Below are 26,019 nucleotides of genomic sequence, written 5' to 3'. Positions count from 1 at the left end.
TCAGACTCTCACCTGTGTGAAAAAGCTCATTTGTCCAACCATTTTACAACTGATCTCTCACCTTTCAGGCTGAGTTTTGAAGTTGTATCAATTATTTACCTTCCTTAAACTCTAGTTTAGACACGAGGATAGACAACTAACAGAAATAAACTTCCTGATTTTCAAAGGATCCATCTTTAGAATTGCATAAACCAGCAGCGGGACAGTCCTCAGAAAGCAGCTGGGCTGGCATCTCAACAATGACCCAGGTGGATGCATTCAGTCCTGTTCTCAGCTCCAGTGGGGATGCCCAGGACACACAGCAGCAGAAAGCTGACCCCTGTGCTCACAGCTGAGTGAGGGCAGCCACATCACTGACTGCTACAGACGCCCAGGGCCAGCAGCTACTGAACCACAGCCTGAAAGACTGAAAGAGCTGTCCAAAGGTCAGTCATTACTGAGGACTGGGCTGCTGCCCACGTTCCAGCCTTGCTCCCCAAGGCTACTAAGGCTGCTCTCCCAAGGACAGCAATACTTCTTAAGGAGATTCTGAACAGCAGCTTTGAAGCCAAAGCTTTGGCTTCCTACAGGAGTTGCAGCTACTATTACTTCTGATGAAGTAAAGGCTATATCCTACTTATGCTTCTCCCCATGAAAACAGGGAAACACAATTCCTATCTGGGAGTAAGCAGGATGCTAACAGTGAGAGGGAACATACTGAATGCATTTCTCTCTGCTCAGTGAGATGCAAAAAGGAGGCAAGGACTCACAATTGCAAGAGCTGGAGCAAAGCTGTTTGTATGCAGCTGGCTGCTTTGGCAGATGCAGCTATCTGCAAGCAGCCTCTCCAATGTAACACTCTAAAATTACTTGGTGACCCCCACTTACTAAAAACATGCTCTGTGGTCCATCTGCATATAGGTGATACAATAAAGCAAGCAAACATCTAACAATTTCAGAAGCCTGTAGCTCCATCGTTTCCCCAAATGATTTACCTTAGATTTTGCTGAGTCACTAGTGGCTGAATCTGTGGAGAAATCAAAAAGAAAAGACAATTCTGCTCAGTCCTGTGCGTTGTCTTTCCTCCTTGTTGCTACAGACAATGCTGGACTTATGGCCAAAGACAAGCACAGAACAAAATGTGAAGCAAATCAAAACCAGAACAGAGTGAATAGTCAGAGCTCACAAAGATGCAAGCTGCACCACAGAAAGCCACCGCCATGAAAGGATGCTGTGAATTGTAGGCAGAACCAGCTCAATGACAGGAATGGCAAAGGAGCCCTGTTCTTCTACATAAAACAAACAGAAATGCTAAGGCTTAAGCTTTAGTCCATGTTTTAAGTACACAGCCCCTGCAAACCCGCAGCTGAGAGACCTGTTCAGGATGGTACTGGGTACTCTCCTGAGGCGCAGGAGACGCAAAGCAAAATCGAATGGCTTAGCACTGTTGGTGCCCTCAGGACAAATTGTGGCTTGTGGAGTCCTTGGTCTTTTTGCAAGGGTTTTAAAGGAATTGACTGGTATTTTGTGGGGAAACCCCAACCATCCATCCCTCTCCACCTCTGCCTACGTGCAGGTAAAGTTTGATTTTGGAACGGGCTGGCTTCCAGCCACTGCTCCAGCTTTGTCCCTTTCTACAACAAGCGCTCTCATGAAATGAAAAATGGACACCATACTTGCACTGTCTGGCAAAACCCAAGATTATACAGTTACAAAGAGGGTAGGAAGGGGCCAGCACAGGGACTGACAAACAGGCACTTGGATGCTCCAAGCTGTAGGGACTTTCTCCCTAGGAAGAAAGAGCTGAGCCCCCTGCCACACCCCTTTTTGACACATGGCTAATGCTTTATGACTAGAAAGACTGGTAGACCATACCATGCTATTTCTCCTCAGGGTCTGCTTCAGAGATAACAAGAAACAGCAGAAAAACTTTTAAAAAGTAGCATTGATCTGTTTAAAATACTCTTAAATGAAAATTTACAGCACAGATCAACTGGTTTGTTCTCCATTTACAAGAACCGGGGGTTTCTGCAGACAAGGCAGCTACAGTGTGGGCAACAGTCCTCCTTCTTCCTACAGTTCCAGCTGTCCACCAGTGACATCACAGAATCCACTAATGACATCACCGTGTGATAGACTCCTCCCACTTCTCCTGTCACAACATCAGTACAAAGTGATTGTTTCAGTAAGTGCTGAACCACCCTTGGAAAACTGAAACAGAAGCTGGAGACGCAGGGGTAACATTCGTGGGATACAACATGCTGGGTTAGTGCAGTAGTAGAGTGAAAGGAGGGGTAAAAAAGTCACCAAGAGAGAGCCTGCAATGCTTGTCCTTAGCCACAAAAGAGGATGGCATTTATAAACAGAAGGAAATCAGCTTTAGTATAGACATACTGCAGCATTAAAGTGTCCATCACTCGACGAGAAAAACATAGCTCAAGTTTTTTGCATTCCTAACGCTGGGAAGGGTTAACATGAAACCCCCTCCGAAAAGAACCTTTCTGCCGTCACAACGAACCACTTTACAGCAGCTATCTGCTTCCCCTCACCACGCTGAGCGCAATAGATGACACACTCCGTGCAAGCCTCAGCTTTTCATCACTACATTCTCGGTAGGCAACAAAGTTTCCCCAATTTTGTGTCATGCATGATTACCAACAGCTCAAGTCTTTGAGAAGTGTTAATGATCTTTTGGAAAAGAGAAAACCAAGTTCATTAGTGGGGAAAAAAGATAGGAAGAGAGAGTCACAGTGAGTTAAGAGAGTATTGAGAGTCATTAAGAGTCGTTCTAGCCTAGGGGCTGTCGGGGCAAGAGTTACCTGATACGTCTCCAGGAGATACTCCCGTCCTTCCAATGTTGGTGAGTAAATGATCTATGTTTGGCACTGGCTGAGATTCTACTGTGCTTTCCTCCTGAACTGCTGTCTACAGTTAATAAACAAAGAGCTCTTCATCATCGTTTCACAAATAGTTCATCATGATTTAACAGCATTCAGAAAACTCAAAATTATTCACCTGAGGAGAGGCTTTCCTCATGCCTTCTTATTTTCCCAGCTGGCTTTTAAACAAAAGGCATGGCTTGCCTTATTTTATATTTATTCTTTAATTCATTACTGTAAGGACTGGAGAGCTAAAAAGCTGCTTCTGAAGAGCAAACCATACAGTGATGCAAACATTCTAGAGGCAGCAGAAGCAGGTTCTAAGCTAAGCTAGTAGTTAGAAGACAAATATTTAGGACATAATACTTACAAGAGGTTCTTCAGCATCATCTTCTGTGAAAAACCAGTCATGCTACAATTTAAAATAAAAAAGGTGAAAACCTCACAGGAAACACAAAACCCCTAAAATGTGGAAGAAACAAACACGGACATCTACTGGAAACAAAAAGCAGCTATGCTGGAGTGTGAAGGATAAATACCAGCCCCAACGTGACCCACGGAGAGAGCAGCTTTGGGTGCAGCCTTACTTCACAGGGAACGGAGAGCATCCACTTACTTTTTGGATGAGTGTTTCTACAATTTTGTACTGGTCTGGCATGTGGGTAACCATGTGTGTCATGTTGTCATCAGATGTCCTCACGAGTGTTGGACCGAAGACTATTGCCAGGTTTCTTGGTTCCATCTGAGAAATGAAACATGTCCACACAACGCATTTACAATGAGAAAATGCAGTACCCTGGGCTAGGTGCAGGGGTATCACACTGCTCCTGTATCTGAGAGCCACTTTAGATATGGACCAAGGGGTTTAAAACCACACTGATGACTCGGGTAGGATGCTACACTACACTAAAAGCTCTCCTGTATGCAGCTGCAATAAACGCATCCAACGTTTGGATCCATCCATGCGTCTGGGGAGGGACTTTGCACAAGGGCTTGTAGTGACAGGAGGAGGGGGAATGGATTGAGGCTGGAAGAGGGGACTTTGAGACTGGAGATTAGGAAGAAATTCTTGACAGTGAGGATGGTGAGACACTGGAACAGGATGCCCCTTCCCTGGAGGTGTTCAAAGCCAGACTGGATGAGGCCTTGAGCAGCCTGGGCTGGTGGGAGGAGTCCCTGCCCGCGGCAGGGGGTTGGAACTGGATGATTGTTAAGGTTCCTTCCAACCCAAACCGCTCTATGATTTTGTAATTTCTACAATTCAGCATTCAACCTTCCTTAACCCACTGCAAGCTCCACAAGCACAAAACCCAAAAGGACTCAGATATACTCTTTACACTTCCAGGGGAATTGTTTTGGCTATTTTCTCCCCATCTTCCCTTAAAGACTGTTTGTTTTGTTTTGCTACACTGATGTTTAAGATTTTAAACTAAAAGGGCTTCGGTAATTGCCTGGGTGTGGGGTTTTTGTTTTGTTTTCCCTGAAAATGTTTACATGACAAAAAAAATAAGCTGGCAATCCAATACTGTATTATGTCTACTGACAAAGAGCTCTTTCAATTTGCATCTACTTTGGAGGAGGCAGCAGCAACCAACATCCCAGACCCAACACATGGATTCACGAGACAGACTCAGAGTTATGCAATCATGTCACAACACAAATCACCCATTCAATTCAGTTTTGATGTTACATCTGACAAATAATTCCATAGAATTAGCAGCAGAATACTTACCCTCTATTTTACCTTCTATTTTTGCTCACTTCTGACTTAGTTTACTGTTGTGACATGGAAATATGTAGTATTGTAACAACATATAGGAGGCAGAAGGAAGTTGCAAACATGACAAGTCCCTGATACTCACTATTTGAATTGAATTATGGCCTTTGAAAAGTCACAGCATCACCTCACTCCTCTAGCCTTATGTATCCTTTAACATTCACATTATTTAAACAACATCTATACAGCACATCAAACCCATAAAATGATCAAGTTTGCTTTAGGCATTGCACTTAAACATGATATCTACTAGCAGCTCCTTATAATGTCAGCTTAATTCCACTAAAAGTTATAATTTGTTTACTATTTTTTCAGTACACACATCTCCTTTTTCCTCCTATTTAAGTAGAAGGTATTATTTGTAGCTGTGGTTTGTAACCTACCACATTCACCAGAACTGAGGCACTGTTTGATTTCAGGTTGGTTGCAGGTTCCTCTTTACAGCATCATTTCACATCAGTTTTTTTCCTGTACCCTGCACATGGGTAGCCAAGTGATAAAGCTACCCTGAGGTAAGCAGCCATAAGCACACTCCTGCTGTGCACAGCCCTGCATTCAAATAGCCCTTTCTGAGAGCTCAGCAAAGGGGATGCTAGGACTTGCATTTACTGTGGGCATCTCTCACAAACCAACTCTTCCTCACCCCGTGGAAAAGACAAAAAGCTATTCCTAGTGGTGGACTAAGAACCTGGAGTGATCAACTGTCAGCCCTCACATCATCAATTTTCTTTCTTCCACCCATTTTCTATGCGGACATCGAACACTCAAGTAGAGGCAGCACTTTGGGACATGGTCTAGTGGTCATGGAGGTGTTGGGTACAAGGTGGGACTTGATCTTGGAGGTCTCTTCCAACCTTAGTCATTCTGTAACTACAGCAAGGCCTAGTCTCAAGAATTACTCAAGCATGCAGAAGCCAGGCTTCACACACAGGTGGAGGGACAGGGACAGCCTCTGCCAACAGGTTCACTCAGGTCCCAGACCTGTGCCCTGCCCTGGCAAGCTCTGATTGCTGTTTAGATGAAATGTACAGACTTGGGATAAATGTAGGCAGTTATTCCCACAAGAATTAATCCCAGCCTGAATAAACTGCATTCACACTGAACAGAGGCATATTTGACAGGAGGTCCTTAGTCTAACACAAAAACAATCTTCTCAACGTAGCAAAAACCTTAATTTTATCTGCAGAAATAAATTATTGATCCCAGCAGAAGTAATCCTGCACAAGGACTCTGCTAATGAATAAGCCAAACCAAAAGCCATTGTACTTCTCCTTCTGATACCTTGTTCTTCTCCGAGTTCTCTGCTACTGTCTTCAGGTGTGCAGAAAGAAACTTGAGAGTCTCATAATGATGCTCAGGTAAATCATGGATCTGAAACAAAACCAGAAGGCAATTCAGAACGTGGAACATTTAATGCTAATGTTGCAGTGCACCTAACACCACACCTGACTGCAGCTTACCAGCCTCTTCAGTGTTTTCAGCCGCTCAACAGGATCTTCTTTTCTATTGGCATCTATAAAATCTGCATATTTGTCTGTGAAAGAAAGCAGAAATTCATCACAGGTGAGTATTTTCCATATAAAAAATTACATACACACACACTCCCCTCACAGTTCCCCACTCTTCATGAACACAGGGAATATACAGAGATGGAAGACATTTTAAAGTCATAAACTAGAATCACAGAATGGGTTGGGTTGGAAGGGACCTCCAAAGGTCATCCAATCAAACCCCTCTGCACTCAGCAGGGACATCCTCCACTAGATCAGGATGCCCAGAGCCCTGTCCAGCCTCACCTTGAACACCTCCAGGAATGGGGCCCCAGATTAGCCTACTGGGTATTTAATACAGCCTGTGTGGTGCAGCAGACAGGCTGGAGGGAAGGGATGCCATCCAGAGGGACCTGGACAGGCTGGAGAGGTGGGCACAAGCCAACCTCAGGAGGTTCAACAGGACCAAGTGCAGGGTCCTGCCTCTGGGTCGAGGCAATCCCAGGCACAAATCCAGGCTGGGCAGGGACTGGCTGGAAAGCAGCCCTGAGGAGAGAGACTCGGGGGTGCTGGGGGAGGAGAAGCTCAACAGGAGCTCTCAGTGTGCACTTGCAGCCCAGAAATCCAACCAGAGCCTGGGCTGCAGCAAGAGAAGTGTGGCCAGCAGGGCAAGGGAGGTGATTCTACCCCTCTGCTCAGCTCTGGGGAGACCCCACCTGGAGTATTGTGTCCAGTTCTGCAGCCCCTATTACAAGAGGGACATGGAGGTGCTGGAAGTTGTCCAGAGAAGGGCCAGGAGGATGAGCAGAGGGTTGGAGCACCTCTCCTGTGAGGACAGACTGAAGGAGTTGGGGCTGTTCAGTCTGGAGATAAGAAGGCTCCGAGGAGACCTAATTGTGGCCCTCCAGTATCTGAAGGGGGCTACAAGAAGGCTGGGGAGGGACTTCTCAGGATCTCAGGTAGTGATAGGACTAGGGGGAATGGAATGAAGCTGGAGGTGGGGAGGAAGTTCTTCCCCGTGAGAGTGGGGAAGCCCTGGAATGGGTTGTCCAGGGAGGTGGTTGGGGCCCCGTCCCTGGAGGTGTTCAAGACCAGACTGGATGAGGCTCTGGCCAGCCTGATCTAGAGTGGGGTGTCCCTGCCCATGGCAGGGGGGTTGGAACTAGATTATCTTTGTGTTCCCTTCCAACCCTGACTGATTCTATGATACTAATATAATAATATATGAGAGGGTAATGGGGGGTAGGGGAGGGAAACAACACAACTTTCACAGAGTACTGCAAAGTAAAACTGCAAATTTTACTCATTTTTTCTTGAGATTTGCAATTCCTGCACCGTAAGAGAAACTGTCTCACTCTCCAGCACTGTGGTCACCCTGACTCCCTGCTCTTCAGTGAAGAAAGGGGACATGTACCACAGAGTGAGGATGATTCCACTGGATTTTCTTGCAAGTCACCTTACACCTGTTCAATGGGAATTCCTAAAGACAAAAACCACAGCAGCAGCAACTCACCATTGGTAAAGAGGGGCTCTGGGAGCTTTCTGAAGAAGGATTTCAGCAGGCTGCTGATCACATTCAGGTCTCGCCATTTCTGCAGTTGGAGGGAAAGCACAGACATGCTTTCTGTTTCTACATTCACAACACAAGCAGAAGCTTTTGAGAGCTCAACTCAGAACTCATGTGATCAAAGACTTACATCATCCTGGACATCAATGTCAGTCATTCCCTTGTTGAGCTCCTCCTGCATGCTCGAGATGGCAGCGTTGTTCCCGGGGACTCTGTAAATACCTGTGTACTCCAGGCCTCTTTCCTCAACCAGTTTGCAGCAGATATCAACAATCAAGGGAATATACTGAGGAAAAATGAGAAGTTGTATGTACATTTTGAAGGAATTAATACAAAAACTCTTTTAAAGTCAGGAGAGGAGGAACAAATGTGCTGCCATACCTTGTTGGTGTGAGCCGGGGGGCAGTCGTCCAGTCGGACACCAAACGTTCCTACAGCAGATGGCTTCTTCTCAAATGTCTTCCTCATGATGCTTGGGATGCCTTTTCTCCACGTTCCCTTGTCTTTTGGGGGGCTTGTCTCATCTTTTGGTTGTTACCATAAGGCAAACAAGGAAGTAAAGAAGAAAACCAGGAGCGTTTAAGTGACACAAACTACTGTAGATACAGGCACTGGATCTGCAGAGACTGAGCGACACCTGCTGCACCGTGACCTCCTTCAGCAGCCCTGACTCCCACAGCGACTCATTAAACATTGACCTGTCTTAAACATACTTTACAGAGTCATGGAAACATTAAGGTTGGAAAAGACCTCTCAGATCACCAAGTCCAACCTTCTACCCAACACCTTCACAACCTTCTTTGGCTCTTAACATACTTAACAGCCTAAATTTAGAGCAAGTAGCTGGATGGTACTGCGGAATGTCATAATTTTAAGACTAAAGGTACATAAATCATATTAAACCCACCACAATCTACATTTAATAAAACAAGATTAAGGCTGTGTTGAATCACAGTGCTGCCCAAAAGCTCTATGAAACCATACAGCCATGCTCTCATCTGTGCAGACCTGTGCACTCTAAAATATTTCAAATAGGACTCAAACACTTAAATACTATCTACCCAAAAATCAGATAAAGGGCTCCATTAGAGTTGACCTCTCCTAAACAATTTGTGATGGGATCCTACTGGAGAGGGGCTTTTCACAAGGGTGTGCAGCAATAGCACAAGAGGGAATGGTTTCAAGCTGAGACAGAGCGGGGTTAGGCTGGATCTTAGGGAGATGTTCTTCAGTACAAGGGTGGTGAGACTCTGGAATAGGCTGCCCAGGAGGGCTGTGGCTGCCTCCGTTGTTCAAGGCCAGACTGGATGAGGCCTTAATCAGCTGAGCCTAGTTGAGAGGTGTCCCTGCCCATGGCAGGGAAGCTGGAACAGATCATCTCTGAGGTCCCTTCCAACCTAAGCCATACCATGACTCTAGGTAGCAAATGAGGATTCCCAGCCATCCTGTACTGCAAGTCAGCTCATGCAGCAGTACGTCCTCTTTGCCAAGGGTTTCTGGCAATGTTCTTGCAGCAGATTTGCCATTTCACACCTGCAATTCAGTTACATAATCCACAGCATAGCAGGAGCCAAGGGACATTTCTTTGTGAGATAAACCAGAATTGTCTCACAGCCTAAATTCAAGAGATGGTTGATGAGAAGTGATTGCTCAGACAGTGGTCTGAATGTGTGTATGACGTCCTTACAACAACAGGCTGACAACAAACATCAGAGATTAGGTTGTGACATGATGTGATGGACTTCATTTAGTGATTTAAGTTTGCAGTGCCTGGTCATTGGACCTTTTTCAGAACTCAGCAGGCATTACTTCTGGGAAAAGCTGATAGTTTTCACTTCCCTACTTCAACATTCCAGTGGAAAAATTCTGTTTTCTTAACCAATTTACCTTGTGTCACTTCCACATCATCTGGAGATGAAAGTGATCCTTGGGGTCTCTTCCAACCTTAGTTACTGTGATACTGTGATACTGTGTGTGTCAATTACTCAAAGTTATTTCCAAAGCTTGGCAAAACGTAGGTCACAAGAAGTTTAACATTTGTATTTTACTACTGTTAACATTACACAGAGCTGCAGGGAAAGGAAAAAACCAAACCTAATACCCTCTTGAGAGAGGACTGGAATAAAAAGCTTCAGGGATCCGAGACTTGAAATCTAAGACAACATCTGAATGAAGTAGCTAAATGAAATGAGTGACCATAGCTGCAGCTTATGAAAACCCTTGGTTAATCCTTGGTTTGCATCTGTACATTCATGACTTGGAAGATCCAGAGAATGGCACCTCAGTGCCCTCCCACTGGAGCTGTAAGGACACCAAGAAAAGAACCCATACAGACCTTTAGTGAGAAGCTTCCTTTCAGACTCATCCTTGGGAGAATGTGGGCTCTGAGTCCGCTGTTCTGCCTTAGTTCCAAGCAGAGTCTGCCTGATGCTTAGGCTCTGGCGAGGTGTTTTGGGAGATGGCTCTGTTTTGCTGCTTGAAGAACTGAAACAAAAAACACTGCCTTAGTAAAAAGCAGCTAGGTAAGAAGTCTACAAAAAGTAATGGCAGCACAGAATTCACCTACCTCATCATTGTACTGTATTCTTTAATCCTTCGACTAATTAGGTCTCTACTAGTGACCCCAGTGTCCTGTGGAACGAATGGAGACGCTCAGAAAATACAACAAACATTTTCTTACTTTCAGAATACTTAAAATTACCTCTTCCTGCCAACAGACTGCTTAAGAAAAGTTAACATTGCTGTACAGCTAAAAATAAGAATAATAAATCAGTATCTAACAGGTAGCCCTTAAGAACAGCAAGGACAAAACTTCTGAAAGTCCTGAGGAAAACTGCAGTGATTACAAAGTCCATGCTGCTACTTAGACTTCCCCCCATCCCCAAGCAATAGAGTCTGATTAAGTCCTGTTGAATTGAAAGTAAATCTGAACAGAGAACATGCAGCCTACTCTGAAAAATCCAGTCCTCTGTGCACACTGCTACATACACAGCTGAAACAGACAGGAATTCCAATGTGCTTGGATCCATCTGAGAAATGATGTGTGTCGATCCCTTTTGCTTTGGAGAATTGTCTCAAACCTGAGCAGATGTGCATGACCAGACATGAAAATATTCCTCTGTTACTCATCACTGAAATGCAAAACCACTGAGGACAATATTGGGACTGACACTGGTATGTTATGTACAGTAGTGTGTGTTTATCTTTTGTATTCAGCATCAACATTTCCTGCATGGACACAAACACTTAATCACGAAACAGGCATCCTTCAAAGCTTCACTTCCCAACTACTCAGAATTCACCACACTGCACACATCGCTGCAATGAGGTCTGAAGACAGAACACACTTCTTTCAATCCTGCCATTCTCCTCCTCTTTTAAGAGATTAGTCAAGTCAGCAGTAACATGAATTCATTTATTCCAAAAGTCTGTGCTCTGGTGGTACCAGGCTTTGAGTAAATAAATGGAGCTTTGCAGTTTGCCTTTCACCTTACTCTCTTTGCTGCCCCTCGTATGCATTTTGGTCTGTTGTTTTAACTGCAAAATCATCTCTTGCTGCAGTATTAATTACAAGAAAATACAATCCATTATTAATGAAAAGACAGGAGCTATGGCTTCTGCATTACCTCATCATTTAGGTTGCTGTTGTCTTGTATCGCTTTAATCCACGCTAACATGTTATCTCTGTCCTCAGCTTGAAACAGATACTCGCAGTCCGACGTGGTGAGTCTAAAGACGTTCTTCCTCTTGGTTTCACAGTAAGAGATGTCTATCAAGCAAGCATTGATGCTTATAGGTTGTTCTTCTTCAGACAAGGTCACTTGTTCCTTTTTATCCTTGTACAAATAGAGTGAATGACCTCGAAGAACAACATACAATTGCTTCCATGGCCGAATGCTGCCACCCACTCGCTGCAAGAACACCAACCGACCTGTTAGCTTACAGCAAATCTTTCTGGATCACAAAAACCACCTCCAGAAGCTTCAGAAAGAAAGCCTAACTACCTATCTGTACCATCCTTAAAGGCCCCTGGGAAAAGACTACACAAAAGTGGGCTTCAGGAAGGGCTCTCCATTACAGCAGTGAATTGCCCACCCCAACCACCCATTAAGTGCCTGCTCACCTATGACAGCAGCAAGCAGCAGAATGTGACTACAACTTCACAGAGGTATTCATACAACCTTAGTGAAAAAAGAATCAAGTACTTAGGTGTCCCTGCATGTGGCAGGAGAGTGGAACTAGATGACTTCTAATGCTCCTTCCAACACAAGCCATTCTATGACTGGCCAGTCTCTTGCTCACACCCTTTAAACACCACTCAAATCAGACTGACGTTTACACGTGGCTGCAATTCCAGACTCCCAGTTTTCCCTAAGTGTTTATACTTGTGCAGAAGGTTAATTTGAACTCAGCTCCACAACAGTCTCAAAACCTACAGCTTTCTGCATTATTAGCAAAGAGGGGGGAAAAGGACCACTAATTACAATTATCAAGAGACTGATTCTTCCTACTTAAACAATCATTAGAAACTAGTTCACTTCACAGATGGTTTGAAATGTCAAATTAAGAGAGTTCAGAAAGCCTTCTGCAAAAGATACCAAGGAATTCACTGATGTTAGCATTCCAACAGGTCTAAAATGCTGTCAGTCTTACTGATGCTTATATCCCCCCAAAATGAATTAACAAAGCAAAAGAGGAAAGCTCCAAGATTCCCAGATTTCACCAGCCTAAAATCTGTGCTGGGCTGGAACACGGCAGGTGACAGGTACCTTTCCTTTGTCCGTAACCAGCTGGCGAAAATGCAGCCAGCCCTCCTTGGAGGCATCACCAAAGACCTCTGAAGAAGAATCTTTTCGGGAGCCAGAGTCTTCTGAAGATTTCTGGCTGTCCGGGACCTAAACAAAGCATCACAGAGAGCCTCACAGCGTTTATTCTAAATCATTTCTTCACAATCCCAGCGTTCAAGGTGTTTGTCAATTTCAAACTGCCCCATCAAGGGTCCTCCTGGTGAGGTTTCCATACAGCAGTGACCTCACACACCCCGAGAATACTCTGAGGAACTGCAGGAGTCTGAGGCTCTCCTTAGGAAGATTCTACAAACGCACATCATAGATATACTTTACTGACAGTGGCTGAGGAAGATGAAGAGCAAGAAAAGAGGCCATGCCTGTATGATGCACCCAGCAGGGACAATCTGATGAGCAGCAATCTCTACAAACTTCACTCTGCATTTCAGACATCACTTTTTGTGATGGGAGCTGTGCAGCTCTGCAGCTGGGCACAGCACTATGTGTAATTCTTCAGACCTGGTGTTTATTTTTTACCTACCTTAATCCCCTTTAAACTAGACACATGCTTAATGGCTCTGCAGAGAGAAAAACAAATGTCAAAATGAGATTTTATACACTGTTAAAAACAGATCTCAATTTGACTGGGTTCTGGGGGACGAACTCACGATTTTCCCTCTTCTCTGTAGTCATCCAGTCCTTCATCATACGACTTGGATCTCTCAGTCTTTGCAGCAGGCTGGCTGTCCAGCACGCTGGGCCGCATGGACTCTACAGACAGACAGAGGGGGTCTGAGTATCTAAGAGCCTGCATTTTATTTCAAGAAATAAAGAGCTCATGATCACAGGATGTTAGGGGTTGGAAGGGACCGCTGGGGATCATGGAGTCCAACCTCCCTGCCAGACCAGGACCATAGAATCCAGCACAGGTCACACAGGAACACATCCAGACAGGGCTGGAAAGGCTCCAGAGAAACCTCTCTGGGCAGCCTGTTCCAGTGCTCTGTGACCCTTATAGTAAAGAAGTTCTTCCTCACGTGGAGGTGGAACCTCCTGTGCTGTAGTTTCCATCCATTGCCCCTTGTCCTATCACAGAGCACAAATGAGGAGAGGCTGTCCCTGTCCCTGCCTTCCTGACTCCCAGCCCTCAGATACTTAACAGACACTGATCAGATCCCCTCTGTCTTCTCCTCTCCAGACTGACCAGCCCCAGGGCTCTCAGCCTCCCCTCATAAGGCAAGTAACTTTCACTCTTACTCTCCAAAGTGTAAAAGGAGAGGGGAAAAGAGAAAAAGAAGGGAACACTCACCATGATCGTGTGACAGCTGTCGCCGAATTAAAGGGACTGGAGAGGTGGGGCTGGGAGGAACAGTTGCTATAGCCGGTGCTTGGGAAGCAGATGCAGAAATGACAGCAGAAGCAGGAATGTGTGCAATATCATGGTCGATGCTAGGACTGGTCGGTTCATCTGCGAGAGGCAAGGGCACAGATGAAATAGGGACGGAACTGCTCACGGTCGGCATCAGCACATACTAAACGTGAAGTAGGGTCCAAGTAGGTCACACTATCAAAGGTGTTCTGCGAGACAGGAGTCTGATTTCATAGGGATGTTAACTGTCCTCCAGAGATGGGGGCAAAGAACATCAAACCCAATTACAGAGTTTGCTGTGAGCAGATGAAACAGGGATTATTTGCTCAGCTCATGTAATGTTGTTTTCAACTAGACTGCTTCTGTTTGTGTGCCCAAGTGAAGCACACCCTTACTCCATCAGGAAGTCTAAGCTTCAAGAAAGGCAAGCACAACTTCCTGCAGCAAAATACAGGCATTTAAATGAGAAAGCCAAGTTCCAAGCAAAGAAAGGAGCATTTAAGCAGATATCCCACATCCAAAGAACCAACCTCCCCCCACCCCCTCCAAACAAAGCTGTTTTCAAGGGATGGCACCACTACATACCAATTAGCTCTTCCCCTAATTGCTCATACAAAGGATCGCATGCCATACACGCCCAGCACCTCACAGACTCAACGGTCACAAGGGTCATCGCGAGAGGGTCCAAAAGGCTTCAAGTATTTCTAGGACTGAACGTGTTTCTTACAAGATGGAAGAAGTCAAAAGATACACTTTCAGGCATCCTGAGCAAGGAGCTGGAACCTCTTCTACAGCACATCACTGGGACCAGAAAACGTGATCCTGCTTCGTGCTCTGATAGAAGAAGGGATGGAGGGGAAAAAAACTGCCCCATGAAATGCCGAGCAGGGCTGCGCTGTGCTGCTGCAATGCATATGAATGTATGCTAGGTGCTAGGAATTGTAATATGCAGAGCCACTGAAAAGCCCATTGAAAGCAATGAACACTCACAGACAGAGGTTTATTCTTTGCTTTGTGCCAACACAACTGCATGCGCTGCATTGTGCTGTCCCTGCAGTCACCAACAGTTCTGTTAGGGCAGCACTTGCACCATCAAAATTGGGCAATGTACATGGGAAACAAGGCAATAAACAATTAGAGTACAGGAAGCTCAGGCAATAAAAACCCTTTACATTGTTTGTCATGGAAAAGATCATAATTCCTGAGGTTATGTTGAACCATCACACAAAAACCTCCACCTAGCTGCAAACTAGGAACAACAAAAAGGCAAAACAAAACCTCTTGCAGCAAATCTGTGATACTACAGCCTAAAAAAAAGCCTGAGGTTTGAAAGAGGTTGGTCAGGCACTGGAACAGGCTGCCTAAGGAGGTGGTGGACTCCCTGTCCCTGGAGCTGTTAAAAGGTGCAGACACGGCACTTTCAGGGCACATGGCCACGGCTGGGTTAGGCCAGTGGCTGGACTCTCAAAGGTCTTTTCCAACCAAAACAATTCTGTAGTTCTAAGGTTTGCCTGTAGGAGAAGCACTGACAGATCTCTCCAGCGTCTAGGAGACAGGAACCACCTCAGGTACACTCCCAGTTCCAAGCTACAGCAGCTCGCTGTTCTATTGCCCGTTCTCCTTTGCTCAGCTTCCCTGCAGCAAACCCTGAGACAAGGACGGTAACATGGACTAAGGAATACAAGCCCTTGCTGTACAAGGAGTTTATGGCATACAAGCTGCAAGTGCTCAGCTTTTAAGTTACTGCTATTACAGACCGATCTCCAAATGTCACAGTTTCTGCTTCCAAACGTTACACCAACACTGGTGCTTGAAACAAATCTGTGCAAGCTGTGAATAGAGAAGTGTTAGGCAACACTACACAGGTTCCCACAGCACTTAAATACAGCTGAGGAAATCCAGTTTCTAAGACCCTGAAATTAACAACAATTATTCAAATTAGTACTTTGCAGTGGATCTGGGCCCCAGATGAATCACCATTGGCTTTAGAAACAGGCAAGCTTTAAGGAAATGGCACAATGACACCGAAACAGGAGGGAAAAGTCCCTAAGAGGGTGAAGGTCAGCTAATGGCAAGCTTTTATGTGACATGAAGTGATCATGATCTACACCACAGGAGTGACTGCCTCATTCAGTGCTGGGCTTTCTCTCTGGAACAACAAATTTGCCCTGAGTGGCTCAGAGACTGAATGAGAGATTTCACAAGTCAAAATTCGATGGGGGACAAAGGGTGACAGAGAGGATGTACTACACTGCCTCTGTGGATGAGGAATGAAGGAACAGGTATTAACCAGTTTCCCAAGGATTCAAAGGAATGAACACCAAAAAAGCACTAAACAACAACCAGGGATCTGCATCAGACCCTACTACACTGATGCAAAATGACATTACTATGATTCATGTAATAGTTAATGTCTTTGTTTATAGCATTTAATTCAGACCAGGTTTTGCTCAGGGCATTCGCCCAGGAAGTGCCAGCTAGGGGGGAATGACTTCATCAAAGACTATTTATTATCTCATTTGAACATTCCACTAATAAACATGCAAGAGCTGTGGAGTTACACACTTCAATAACAAGCTTCAAATTGCTCTGCACATGAAGATTGCTGAGACAGCATAGAATCATGGAATAGTCTGGGTTGGAAGGGACCTCCAAAGGTCATCCAGTCCAACCCCTCTGCAGTCAGCAGGGACATCAGGTTGCCCAGAGCCCTGTCCAGCCTCACCTTGAGTATCTCCAGCCTCAACTACCTCCCTGGGCAATTTGTTCCAGCATGCCCTCCTGGACACACAAATCACTCACATAAAACTTCCCAAGCTGCATGCATTGAAGAGGGTAACAGCCCTTCAATGTCATGGGCTTCCTGAAAGCCATATTCAACTCTCGGGTGAGGTGTGTGTTGAAAGAGGTCCCTGTAGGATTTAATGCAGTTATGGTTACTCTCAGATTTGGAACTGTCTCAACGACTGCTCTAAGAAACTCAGCCTTCTGCAGAACTCAGCCTACTCTGTCTCCAAAGCAACAGCCTGTAGGAGTCATTAAAAACATTATCACAGAATGGTCTGGGTTGGAAGGGACCTTAAAGGTCTAGTTCCAACCCTTCTGCCGTGGGGTGAGACACCTTCCACTAGACCAGGTTGACTCAAGGCCTCACCCAACCTGGCCTTGAACACCCCCAACCTCTCTGGGAAACCTGTTCCACCTTGCCACAGGCAGCACTTCCCTTCTGGTACAGCCACATGGAGATGTTCTCCCTTCCTTCATCCTGGCAGCTGGCAGGACAGGAGGGGGTCAGCAAAGTCTACTGAGACAGAGACAGAAGCAGAGCAGGGGGCAGCAGTCACAAGGGAAGAGGCATCAGTGAGAAGAATGCAAGAAGAAAGGAGAGAGGGTTGACAAGATACTGGAGGAACAGGAGGATCCTCATCCACACACATGCGAGGAAGTTAAACAACCAACCAACCCCCCACTTCCATCTCAGAGGCTCTTCATCTCCAAGGAACCTGGAAAGAGGCTGAATTGAAGGCAAACACAAACATACTAATCCAGAGCATTGTTCTTAAAAGCCTGCCAGGAAGAAAAAAAAAATCAAATAAAATCCCATGTATACCACTTGAGCTGTGCAGAGACAAGGGCAGAACTGACCACTACGCTGTTCAAATCAGTAACAAATTATATGGAACCAATCCTGCTATCACACAAAAGAGCAGACAGCCAATAAAGATCAATTGTTCAAATCAATACTCAACTACATGGAACTGCCCCTGCTCTCCCAGAGAGCAGCACAACGAACCAAACTAAACATGAATTATTCCACCCAAGATAAGCTCACTCTTGCTTCCACACAAGAGAGCAGAAACAACCAATAAACTAAACATTGTTTATTCCATCAAGAATAAGCTCTATGGAACTGACTCTGCTATCACACAAGAGAGCTGAAATGACTAACAAGCACCCCACAGCAGTGACTTTGTGTTACACATCTTGAAATGCAAGCTGCTGCATCTTGGGACTCCAACCTATAATCTATTCCCCTTCAACCATGGGCAAAAGCTCCAATAATTGCAGAGACTTGCCAGCCTGCAGCACATGATCTGGAAAGAAGAGCCACTACTGCCTGGATTCAGCATGACTGGCTACCTCCTTTTTCAAAACAGGGCCTCTGAAAAGCCTTTTTCTGTCAGTTAGTTTTTAAGTGCCTGCAGCCCTGACAGCCTCCATTGTCTCCACAAAGAACTTCTTCATATATCTACTTTACGTAATTATCCTCCCGTGGCCAAGGGAATCGAATGGGAACATGTCTGCATGCTGGGCACAGTCATTTCTGTAAGCCACAGAAACCCAGCACTGGAACAAGCCTCCTGAATCATCAAATCCAGCCCTCTGCTAAGGTGCTCACCTAAATAACAGTTGAGTTGCACACAAACAGAAAAAGGCTTTGCAAGGTGATTCTTCACAGGAGGCCACTCTGAAAACCTCATCTCTGACTGTGGGGTTTACTTCAGCCTTAAAGCAAATGTGAAGCTATCTTTCCCTACAAATACAAAGCAGTTCTAAAGGTTCCAGTTCACAATATTACCCCAGCAAAACAAAGCAAATCAGATCCTCAATTCCCACTGCATTTTTTGGCCAAGACAGCATTCCTTTATTACCTGCAATTACTTTAAGTTATAATGATATACTAAGGAGGATTTGTGCTTTGAAAATATTCACAGATTGCATTGGGTTGGAAGGGACCCATCTTGTCCAACCCCTCTGCAGTCAGCAGGGACACCAACTACAGCAGGCTGCCCAGGGCCACATCGAGTCTGACCTTGAATGTCCAAATGGATGGAGCCTCAACCACATCCCTGGGTGGCCTGTTCCAGTATTTCACCACTCTCATTGTGCAGAACTTCCTCCTGATGCCCAACCTAGATCTACCCTGCTCCAGGTTCAAACCATTGCCCCTTATCCTCTCTCTCCCTCCAAGCCCTTCTGAACAGTCCCTCCCCAGCCTTCCTGTAGGTCCCCTTCAGATACTGAAATGCTGCTCCAAGGTCTCGCCCAGAGCCTTTCCTTCTCTAGGCTCAACAGCCCCAGCTCTCTCAGCCTCTCTTCATAGGAGAGGTCCATCTTGGTGGCCTCCTCTGGACCCACTCCAGCAGGTCCATGTCTCTCTTTTGCTGGGGGCCCCAGAGCTACATACTATTCAAGGTGAGGTCTCACCAGAGCAAAGTGCCAGAATCACCTCTCTCAACCTGCTGGACTCACTTCTTTCTATTACCTATTAACCAAACCAATGTGAGGCTTCTGCTCACTGCAAACTCCTCTAGATGTTCTGAATTATTGACTTCCAGTATTATGGTTTAATTCAAAAAAGGATTCTGGAGTCACAGAAGCACATAAACCATGGATCTGTAGCTCTGTGTTTTGGCTGCTGTATCTCAGGATACCACAATGATTGAAAAATATTTCTTTGGATAAGAAAGATGAAAATTTCAGCCTGGAGCAATAGTGATTTGGCAGGACACTGTGAAATCCTGAAAGAAGACAAATAGAAGGCTGATGCCTCTCTCAGAAACACTGATGACATGCTAAAAGCAGTGCCAATGCTATTGCTAAAATAATGGAAGCAAGAGTCCCTCCAAAATGAACATCTGTCAGCTCTCATTCCTCCTGCACTTACATTTGTATTTTCACAGCTTGGAATAGCCAGGCAGTAACTTGCAGAAAAGCACAAACACAATTACCACAAGGGTTGAAGACTTTCACCTTTAGCTTAATTACTAACAGGTGTTGCTACAATTACAGTTTACTTAAAACATGCCCATCAACCATCTCTAATCAACTATCACTCGCCTTTAAGGTTGGGGTCACAAGCCGTGAGTGCTTTAATTTCTCCCTGCCTGATGCTTCTCTCTTGAGCAGAAACCAGAACAAGTACATTCATAGAATCACAGAGTGTTAGGGGTTGGAAGGGACTTCTACAAATCAAGTCCAACCCCCCTGCCAAAGCAGGGTCACCCAGGGCAGGTCACCCAGGAAGGCACCCAAAAGAGCCTGGCACCTTCATCCTGACAGCCACCCCTGAGCTACTACTACTGACACAGATCAGATCCCTCTCAGCCTTCTCTTCTCCAGACTAAAGAGCCCCAGGGCTCTCAGTCTATGATTCTCCAATTCACTACAATCCAGCTACATTTATCTTCCTGTTTATCAACAAGTACCCAAACATTTTCATTATGACAGAGCTCTGTAGAACAATAGCTACTGAAGCACAGTTTGAAAAATGCTAACAAAACCTTGGGTTTGAAAATTGGCAGAAGATATCTCTTAAAGCAGGTGAAAAGCAGAGCCTGCCTGATAACCAGCACAGAAATCCCCACGGGGGTTTCTCTGCACTAAGGATAAAAGCAACAGAGAGATCAAACCATGAGAGGCTTGAAAGTGAATCAAGATCAGCAGCCTGCTGGTCGCTCTTCAAACACCTCTATCAGAAATTCAGCCAGCAGGAGACAAGTTATAGCCCCCCACAAAAAGCACAAATACCATGTGGTGAAAGCTGTGAATCTGCTTTCCAATCTTTATTTAAATCAACACAGAGTACTGGACTGCAAAATCTTCCTGTAGTACAGAGGAGGATGGAGAAGTGTGTGGAGCCCTGCCAGTTACCCTTTGGCTGAGAGACGTTGTACAGTGCCAGTGGTTGGAGACCCTCAAGCACCAGCACTGTGTATCAGCACACCTTGTCCTGTTCTCTCACCTTCCTGCGGTAGCAGCTCTGGCCAGACAGAGGACACTCACCTCATTTTTACAACACTTTGGCATTACTGAAGTGTGGTCAAACATTTTTATCTGGCTTATTTTCTCTCATTTATTCACAAATTAACAGGAGAATGAAGTGACCTAAAAATGTTTCTAGGGTAGAGCTGTACCAGATCTTTCCCAGAACGGGATCACACCTCCGAGGAAAAGTCTTGGTCTTGTCTGCTGCTACTGCAGGCCTCAAAGAGCAGCTCTTGAATTGGATGAGTATAGACCTGTTTGATTTGGAAAACATACTGAAACTTCCAGATGATGTTTATTTGAGCTAAGTATTTTTAACTATATTAATTTACATGCAACCCTCCGCTCTGTGGTTGCAAACAACATTCACCTGGTAGTACTGGGCAAAGCACCACACTGCACTGGCAGCTGGAGGTGCTGCAGCCAGGGTAAGCACTGAAGCACTTTGTCCATCCCACTCTCACAGATAGCTTCATTCAACTCCATTTGGGAGGTGGTGCAAGAAGGTAAAACAAATAGTTCATAGCCAGCTGCAAATCTCAGATGTGCACACCAGGCATCTATGGCTAAGAAATGGATTCAAGTAACTACATTCTGGATCAACCTCTCCTGAGCAGTTACAGAAAGTTAAGTAGGGCTCTGGTTTCCATCCTGATGCAGGTGAATATGTCCCAAATGAGCCAAGAGGGCAGGAATCTATCATTTGCTGCTCTCTGATAGAGACATTGTGTGCAAACTGCACGACAAAACCCCATCCATGAAACAGCACAATGGCTAACAGCCACTGACAGAGGCAAGGCAATTTGTACTAGAGAGCAGATGAGGCCATTTCTGGCATAACCTTTCATGCTGCTGACAGATGTAGTTTAAAGCAACAGAGAACCTTTCAAGCAGAGAGCCTTTCCTTGGATCTGAAACAGAAACAGCAGCTTTCCAAGCTAACCACAAGACCCTGCACTCAGCAGCACATGGAAGGACTGAAGGCTGCAGTGCCAGGGTATATTTTCCTGTAGACTCAGCAGCTTCCTCAGCCCCCAGGAACATTTGCTTACCTGGAAGAAGAGTTTAAACACATGGCATCCTGCCTATTTTGCCAGTTTCTCCTATAAAAGATACTACATCTGCATGCCAGGTTTGCTCTAAACAGATCTCTCATTTCTATTATCAAATACGACCCCAAATTTCAAGTCCCTGCTTCAGAGCAGCTTTCTGTGAGAGGACTGATGTCAAAATGCAGCAACCCCCCATAACACCTGCAAGATCTCTGCTCGGGTTTCTGTCTGTGCTGTGAGGCACTGTGCTACTCAAAGAGATAAAATCACCCCCAGGCTGTACCATTCCCAAGAGCAGGCTAGTCATGAAATACTGCTGCAGAAGCGAACTCTACCTGGCTGAGCTTCTGCCATGGCTTGGCCATATCTACTACTTCAATGAGCAACAAGTGACTACAAACACACCATACAGTACTTAAAAGAGCAATACTATGGAACCTGGGAAGATTTTGTTTTCCCCAAACTGACATTTTCACACTGCTCCAAAGGCCTGGTGTGCAAATAACTTCAGTAAGTGAATTCATGAGATGAACCACATCTATTAAGACCTACTACCACAAAAACCTACCTTAGTGTAACCGTGGGGGATGAAGGGAGGCTGGCAGCAGCAAGGGAGGTCTTTATTAAGCAGCCTTCTCAATCAGAAGGAAAAAAGAACAAAAATCCCAACCAAAAGCTGAAAATCCAAGAATCTGAGTGATTTTCCTTCAGAAGAGTTAAACAGCCCTTAACTGGGTTGCCCAGCAGATCTATAGGGTTTTATCTGCCTGATTAAGCAAGGCTTTTAAGAAGTGAAGCTGTAATTAGGCATAATGATAGTGGAACAAAGGAAGTTAGAATCATGCATATTCATTCTAACTTCAGAAGATGCCCACTCTTAATGGCATTTGGTGCCCTTCCTGTTCAGGGAGGGTTACTTCATCTTCAAGGTGCTGGAGCTGTGGTGGAAATTTCCCACAGCACCTGCACTGGCAGAAGAATTTCTTGCTAGGAAGATGGCCACAAGTACTGTGTTGGCTCAGCCCATGCCCACACTCAACCTGTACCACTTTTAATCTCTCTGGAGTATAGAGGAGCTTTCAATCCAGGAGGCCAAGGATCCCATAAGAATTCACACAATCCCAGGTGGTGCTATGCCAAGAGCCTGCAAAGGAGAGTTACAGCCTGGCTTCCTCTGACCTGCTCAGCTGCTACCCAAATGTACAATTGCCATGCTTAAGGCTGCTTTGATCATCACATCTCTCTAAAATCTGGAAGCAAGCCACAAGAGCATGAGTTCCTGACAAATCTCTGTCAAAACCAAGGTAAGAGATGGTGTAGGAAAGGGTTTTGACAGTCTTGATCTGACACTTCAGTAACATTTAAATTGCCTGGGAATCACAACTCCCAGGAAGCACTTCTAGGTGAGCAAAACACACAACTTAGAGTGCCCAGCATTGATTTGAGGCACACTGTTAAACTCTGCAAAGAGCAGTTACACATCTTACAAACGCATACTAACTCTTAAAGAAAGGTCTTCAGGGTCTAAAGAATCCTCCCTCCTACGAACTCCCTCTAATTCCAACTCTGTGTCACAACCCACTAGCAAATCTTTCTGCCTTCTTACATTCTGCTTCCACAAACTCTCGATTTCTATCCACATTAGCATCTCTACCTGCAAATTCACTTCCCTGTATTGCTATCCTGACACCTGAAGCACCTCTATCCCATACCTGTTTCAGAAAGCTTTCACCCTACCTATTCAGATGACAAGCATTCCCTCCCTGCCCCCCAATTCACCCTTACACAGATTTCCATCCATTCTCTCTTTACTGGATTCCAAACATGTATTTTATACCAGAGAAGTAAAAATACCCTGGGAGGTGCTGCTAGCAGCTGTCCATGTACCTAACAAGAGAGCCTTCTGGAGTGATAAACAGACACAGTTATGTAACGTAGACTTCTCCAGGGGGGATAAGGAAAACTCTAGAAAAATATTAAATCCCTGTAGATTATTTTTTCTTCCACACTGACTCTCCAGACAAAACAGAATATATTTTTCCTCCACCAAAGAGTATTTTCAATTTCACCAATCTAGTATTACCCTAGGTGAGAAAAGCACCCCCATGCCCCTCCGCCCCAGGATTCAGAGGAACAGCAGTCAGCTGCTCTCCATACACACTGAAGTACTTGAACTCACCAATAAAGGGAATAGAAGCCAAGGAGTCACCAGGTGGGCTGGAACCTGATGCTTTCCTTTCTTCTATTCTTTTTATGTGGACTTCTCTTCGAGCATCGTTAGGTAACCAACAAGTAGTGTCTGAGGCTGCCTCTTGGTCATTTACAGCAAGAATGTAGGACTGATGCCGCAAAGGCTGTGGGGTTTGGTGGCCAGAAGGAGACTTGTCCCTCATGACCACTGTGTCTTTGTCATTTTCCTGAACATCCCTTCGCAGAACTCCGGGCTCACGGATACCTTCCCTTTCAAAATCTCGAGCCTTTTGTCTGATGGAGCCATCTACGTTGTCAGAGGTAGTTGAAGTCTCACTTGTCGGCTGAACAGGTTTGGTGGAAGCTAGAGACAGAGGCGAGGGTTGGATGGGTTTGCCAGTTTCTGGTTTGTGATCTGGGGAACCTTCTGCTCGGATCCTGGACTGCTGGTTTAACAGACCGCTGTGGTGCAAGTGATTTACTGTTCTTTGGTCTTTGCTGGCAATGGCATCCAGGCTCTGGTTAAGAGGAAAGGATGGTTTTGCTGCATAGGGAGCAGAGTTCTTCAAAGAGCTACTTTTAGAACCTCTGGCTGGTGTGAGAGACAACCTCTCCTGTGAAAGAGCTGTAGGCTTTGAAACCCCTCCTGGAGCCTGCAACATTTTCATTTCTGGGGAAAGCTTCTGAAAATGAGACCCAGGCAGAGAAGCCCTGCTGCCTGTTCTCCTGTTGTCTAAAATATAAGCACTGGGAGCCACAGGGAAGTTCTGCCCTCGGAGGGACATGTGAAACGCATGCTGCCGGGATCTCTCGTAAATGCCCCGCCGGTCGTCCTGCTCCGTAAACCCTGCCCACTTGTAAGTCTTTCTCCTGTCTGCGTTCATATCTGCGATCAGATTCTCAGAGTGGAAGTTCTCCAGCACCTCCCCCTGCTTGCTGAGATAGTCCCAGGAGCGAGCCCTGTGGTTCCTGGCATTAACTGAAGGTGAAGTCAGGGTGTCTTGCGAAGCGCTTCGGGGCCACTCTTTCATCAGCGCGGGGTCCTCCAGGCGCTCCTGGGACACGCTCCTCTGCCGCATCTGAACAGACTGGGGGACCCTGTCGTGAGAGGTGCTCCTGCGCCGGACCTGGGACGCGGTGCGGTTCGGCACCACCTGGTTGTAGTCGGTTGTGTTCTGAGAAGCTGCCCTTAAGCTGTCCAACCTCTCCTGGATGGTCCGGGAGCCGTACATGTGCATGCGCCTGTTGTCGATGTACTCCTTGTACGTCTTGTAGGTCTTCCAGTCTATGTGCTGGTGGGAGGTGGGGGAGCTGTAATGGTTGGCAGAGGCTGGTGGCGAGTCTGTGGCTTGAGCAGGAGGTCGAGTGCTGGGGATTCCTTCTGCACACACTACATAGTTTGAAGCTTTACTCAGCGTTCCAGTTGGATCCACCGGTCTCGTTATCGGAGTCTGGGGAAGTACAATGGCAGTGGGCGCTGAAGATGGCGGTGCTGTGGTCCGTGCTTTTAGACTGCTCTGATCTTTTAAGCCATATCTTACCTCCTCTGTCCTGTGTGATGGACCAGCGTGGTTATTTCTACAAGATGGCATGTCTACAGCCTTCTCAGAAGGCACAATAACAGTCTTTACAGTTTCGTTGCAAACACAGACGGCCGTGTTTGACTTTGCAATGTCTGTGGGTGACGGAGGCACTTGGATTTCCATTCTGTAGGCCCTCTCTGGCTGTGCCAACGCCCGCACTGCTCTGTTCACTTGCTGCTTCCCCAGGGAGAAGTCCGAAGGTAGCTTCTCAGCAGCTTGCGCCGTGACAGAAGCTGCGGAGGTCAGGCGTGGGTAACATATTGGCGGCGGCTCGGGGATGTTGTGGGCATTTCCACTGTAGGCTTCGTTGCCTTTCAGGTAGGCATCTTGGGAATATGCCTGCGGAGAGAGGAGGCAGTGAGTGCTCGGCAGCGAGGGAGATGGAGAAGTTCACTGTTTGAACACAAGCACGGAACTCACACTATCGACAATCTTAGACAAAATGTTAGTTACAGAGACAGCCCCAGCATTCCCCCCCCAGGAGCAGAACCAGAACAAGCAAAACCACGGCATACACCCCCCTGAGAAGTAAGAAATGAACTGATGAGCAATTGTAAGGAACACTGCCGGCAGGGCAC

General features: G+C 45.9%; 1 protein-coding gene across 1 annotated transcript in view; it reads right to left on the bottom strand.

Annotated features, from left to right (window-relative positions):
• ARHGAP21 (Rho GTPase activating protein 21) overlaps positions 1-26,019 on the bottom strand; it is a 66,090-nt gene that overhangs the window by 2,390 nt on the left and 37,681 nt on the right. The window contains exons 8-24 of the mRNA XM_054171418.1: positions 23,848-25,780; positions 13,789-13,947; positions 13,148-13,250; positions 13,021-13,057; positions 12,462-12,587; positions 11,319-11,603; positions 10,259-10,323; positions 10,028-10,176; positions 8,074-8,216; positions 7,823-7,978; positions 7,639-7,717; positions 6,096-6,169; positions 5,917-6,006; positions 3,475-3,600; positions 3,229-3,270; positions 2,799-2,904; positions 975-1,006 (exon numbers count right to left, since the gene is read on the bottom strand). Of these exons, the coding sequence (XP_054027393.1) occupies positions 975-1,006; positions 2,799-2,904; positions 3,229-3,270; positions 3,475-3,600; positions 5,917-6,006; positions 6,096-6,169; positions 7,639-7,717; positions 7,823-7,978; positions 8,074-8,216; positions 10,028-10,176; positions 10,259-10,323; positions 11,319-11,603; positions 12,462-12,587; positions 13,021-13,057; positions 13,148-13,250; positions 13,789-13,947; positions 23,848-25,780 (3,705 nt within the window). The remainder of the gene's footprint in view (positions 1-974; positions 1,007-2,798; positions 2,905-3,228; positions 3,271-3,474; positions 3,601-5,916; positions 6,007-6,095; positions 6,170-7,638; positions 7,718-7,822; positions 7,979-8,073; positions 8,217-10,027; positions 10,177-10,258; positions 10,324-11,318; positions 11,604-12,461; positions 12,588-13,020; positions 13,058-13,147; positions 13,251-13,788; positions 13,948-23,847; positions 25,781-26,019) is intronic.

The sequence above is a fragment of the Dryobates pubescens genome, chromosome 21 (assembly GCF_014839835.1).
Source record: "Dryobates pubescens isolate bDryPub1 chromosome 21, bDryPub1.pri, whole genome shotgun sequence".
NCBI lineage: Eukaryota > Metazoa > Chordata > Aves > Piciformes > Picidae > Dryobates > Dryobates pubescens.
Note: the sequence above shows the minus strand (reverse complement) of the source record. Positions and strands in the feature narration are given on the sequence as shown.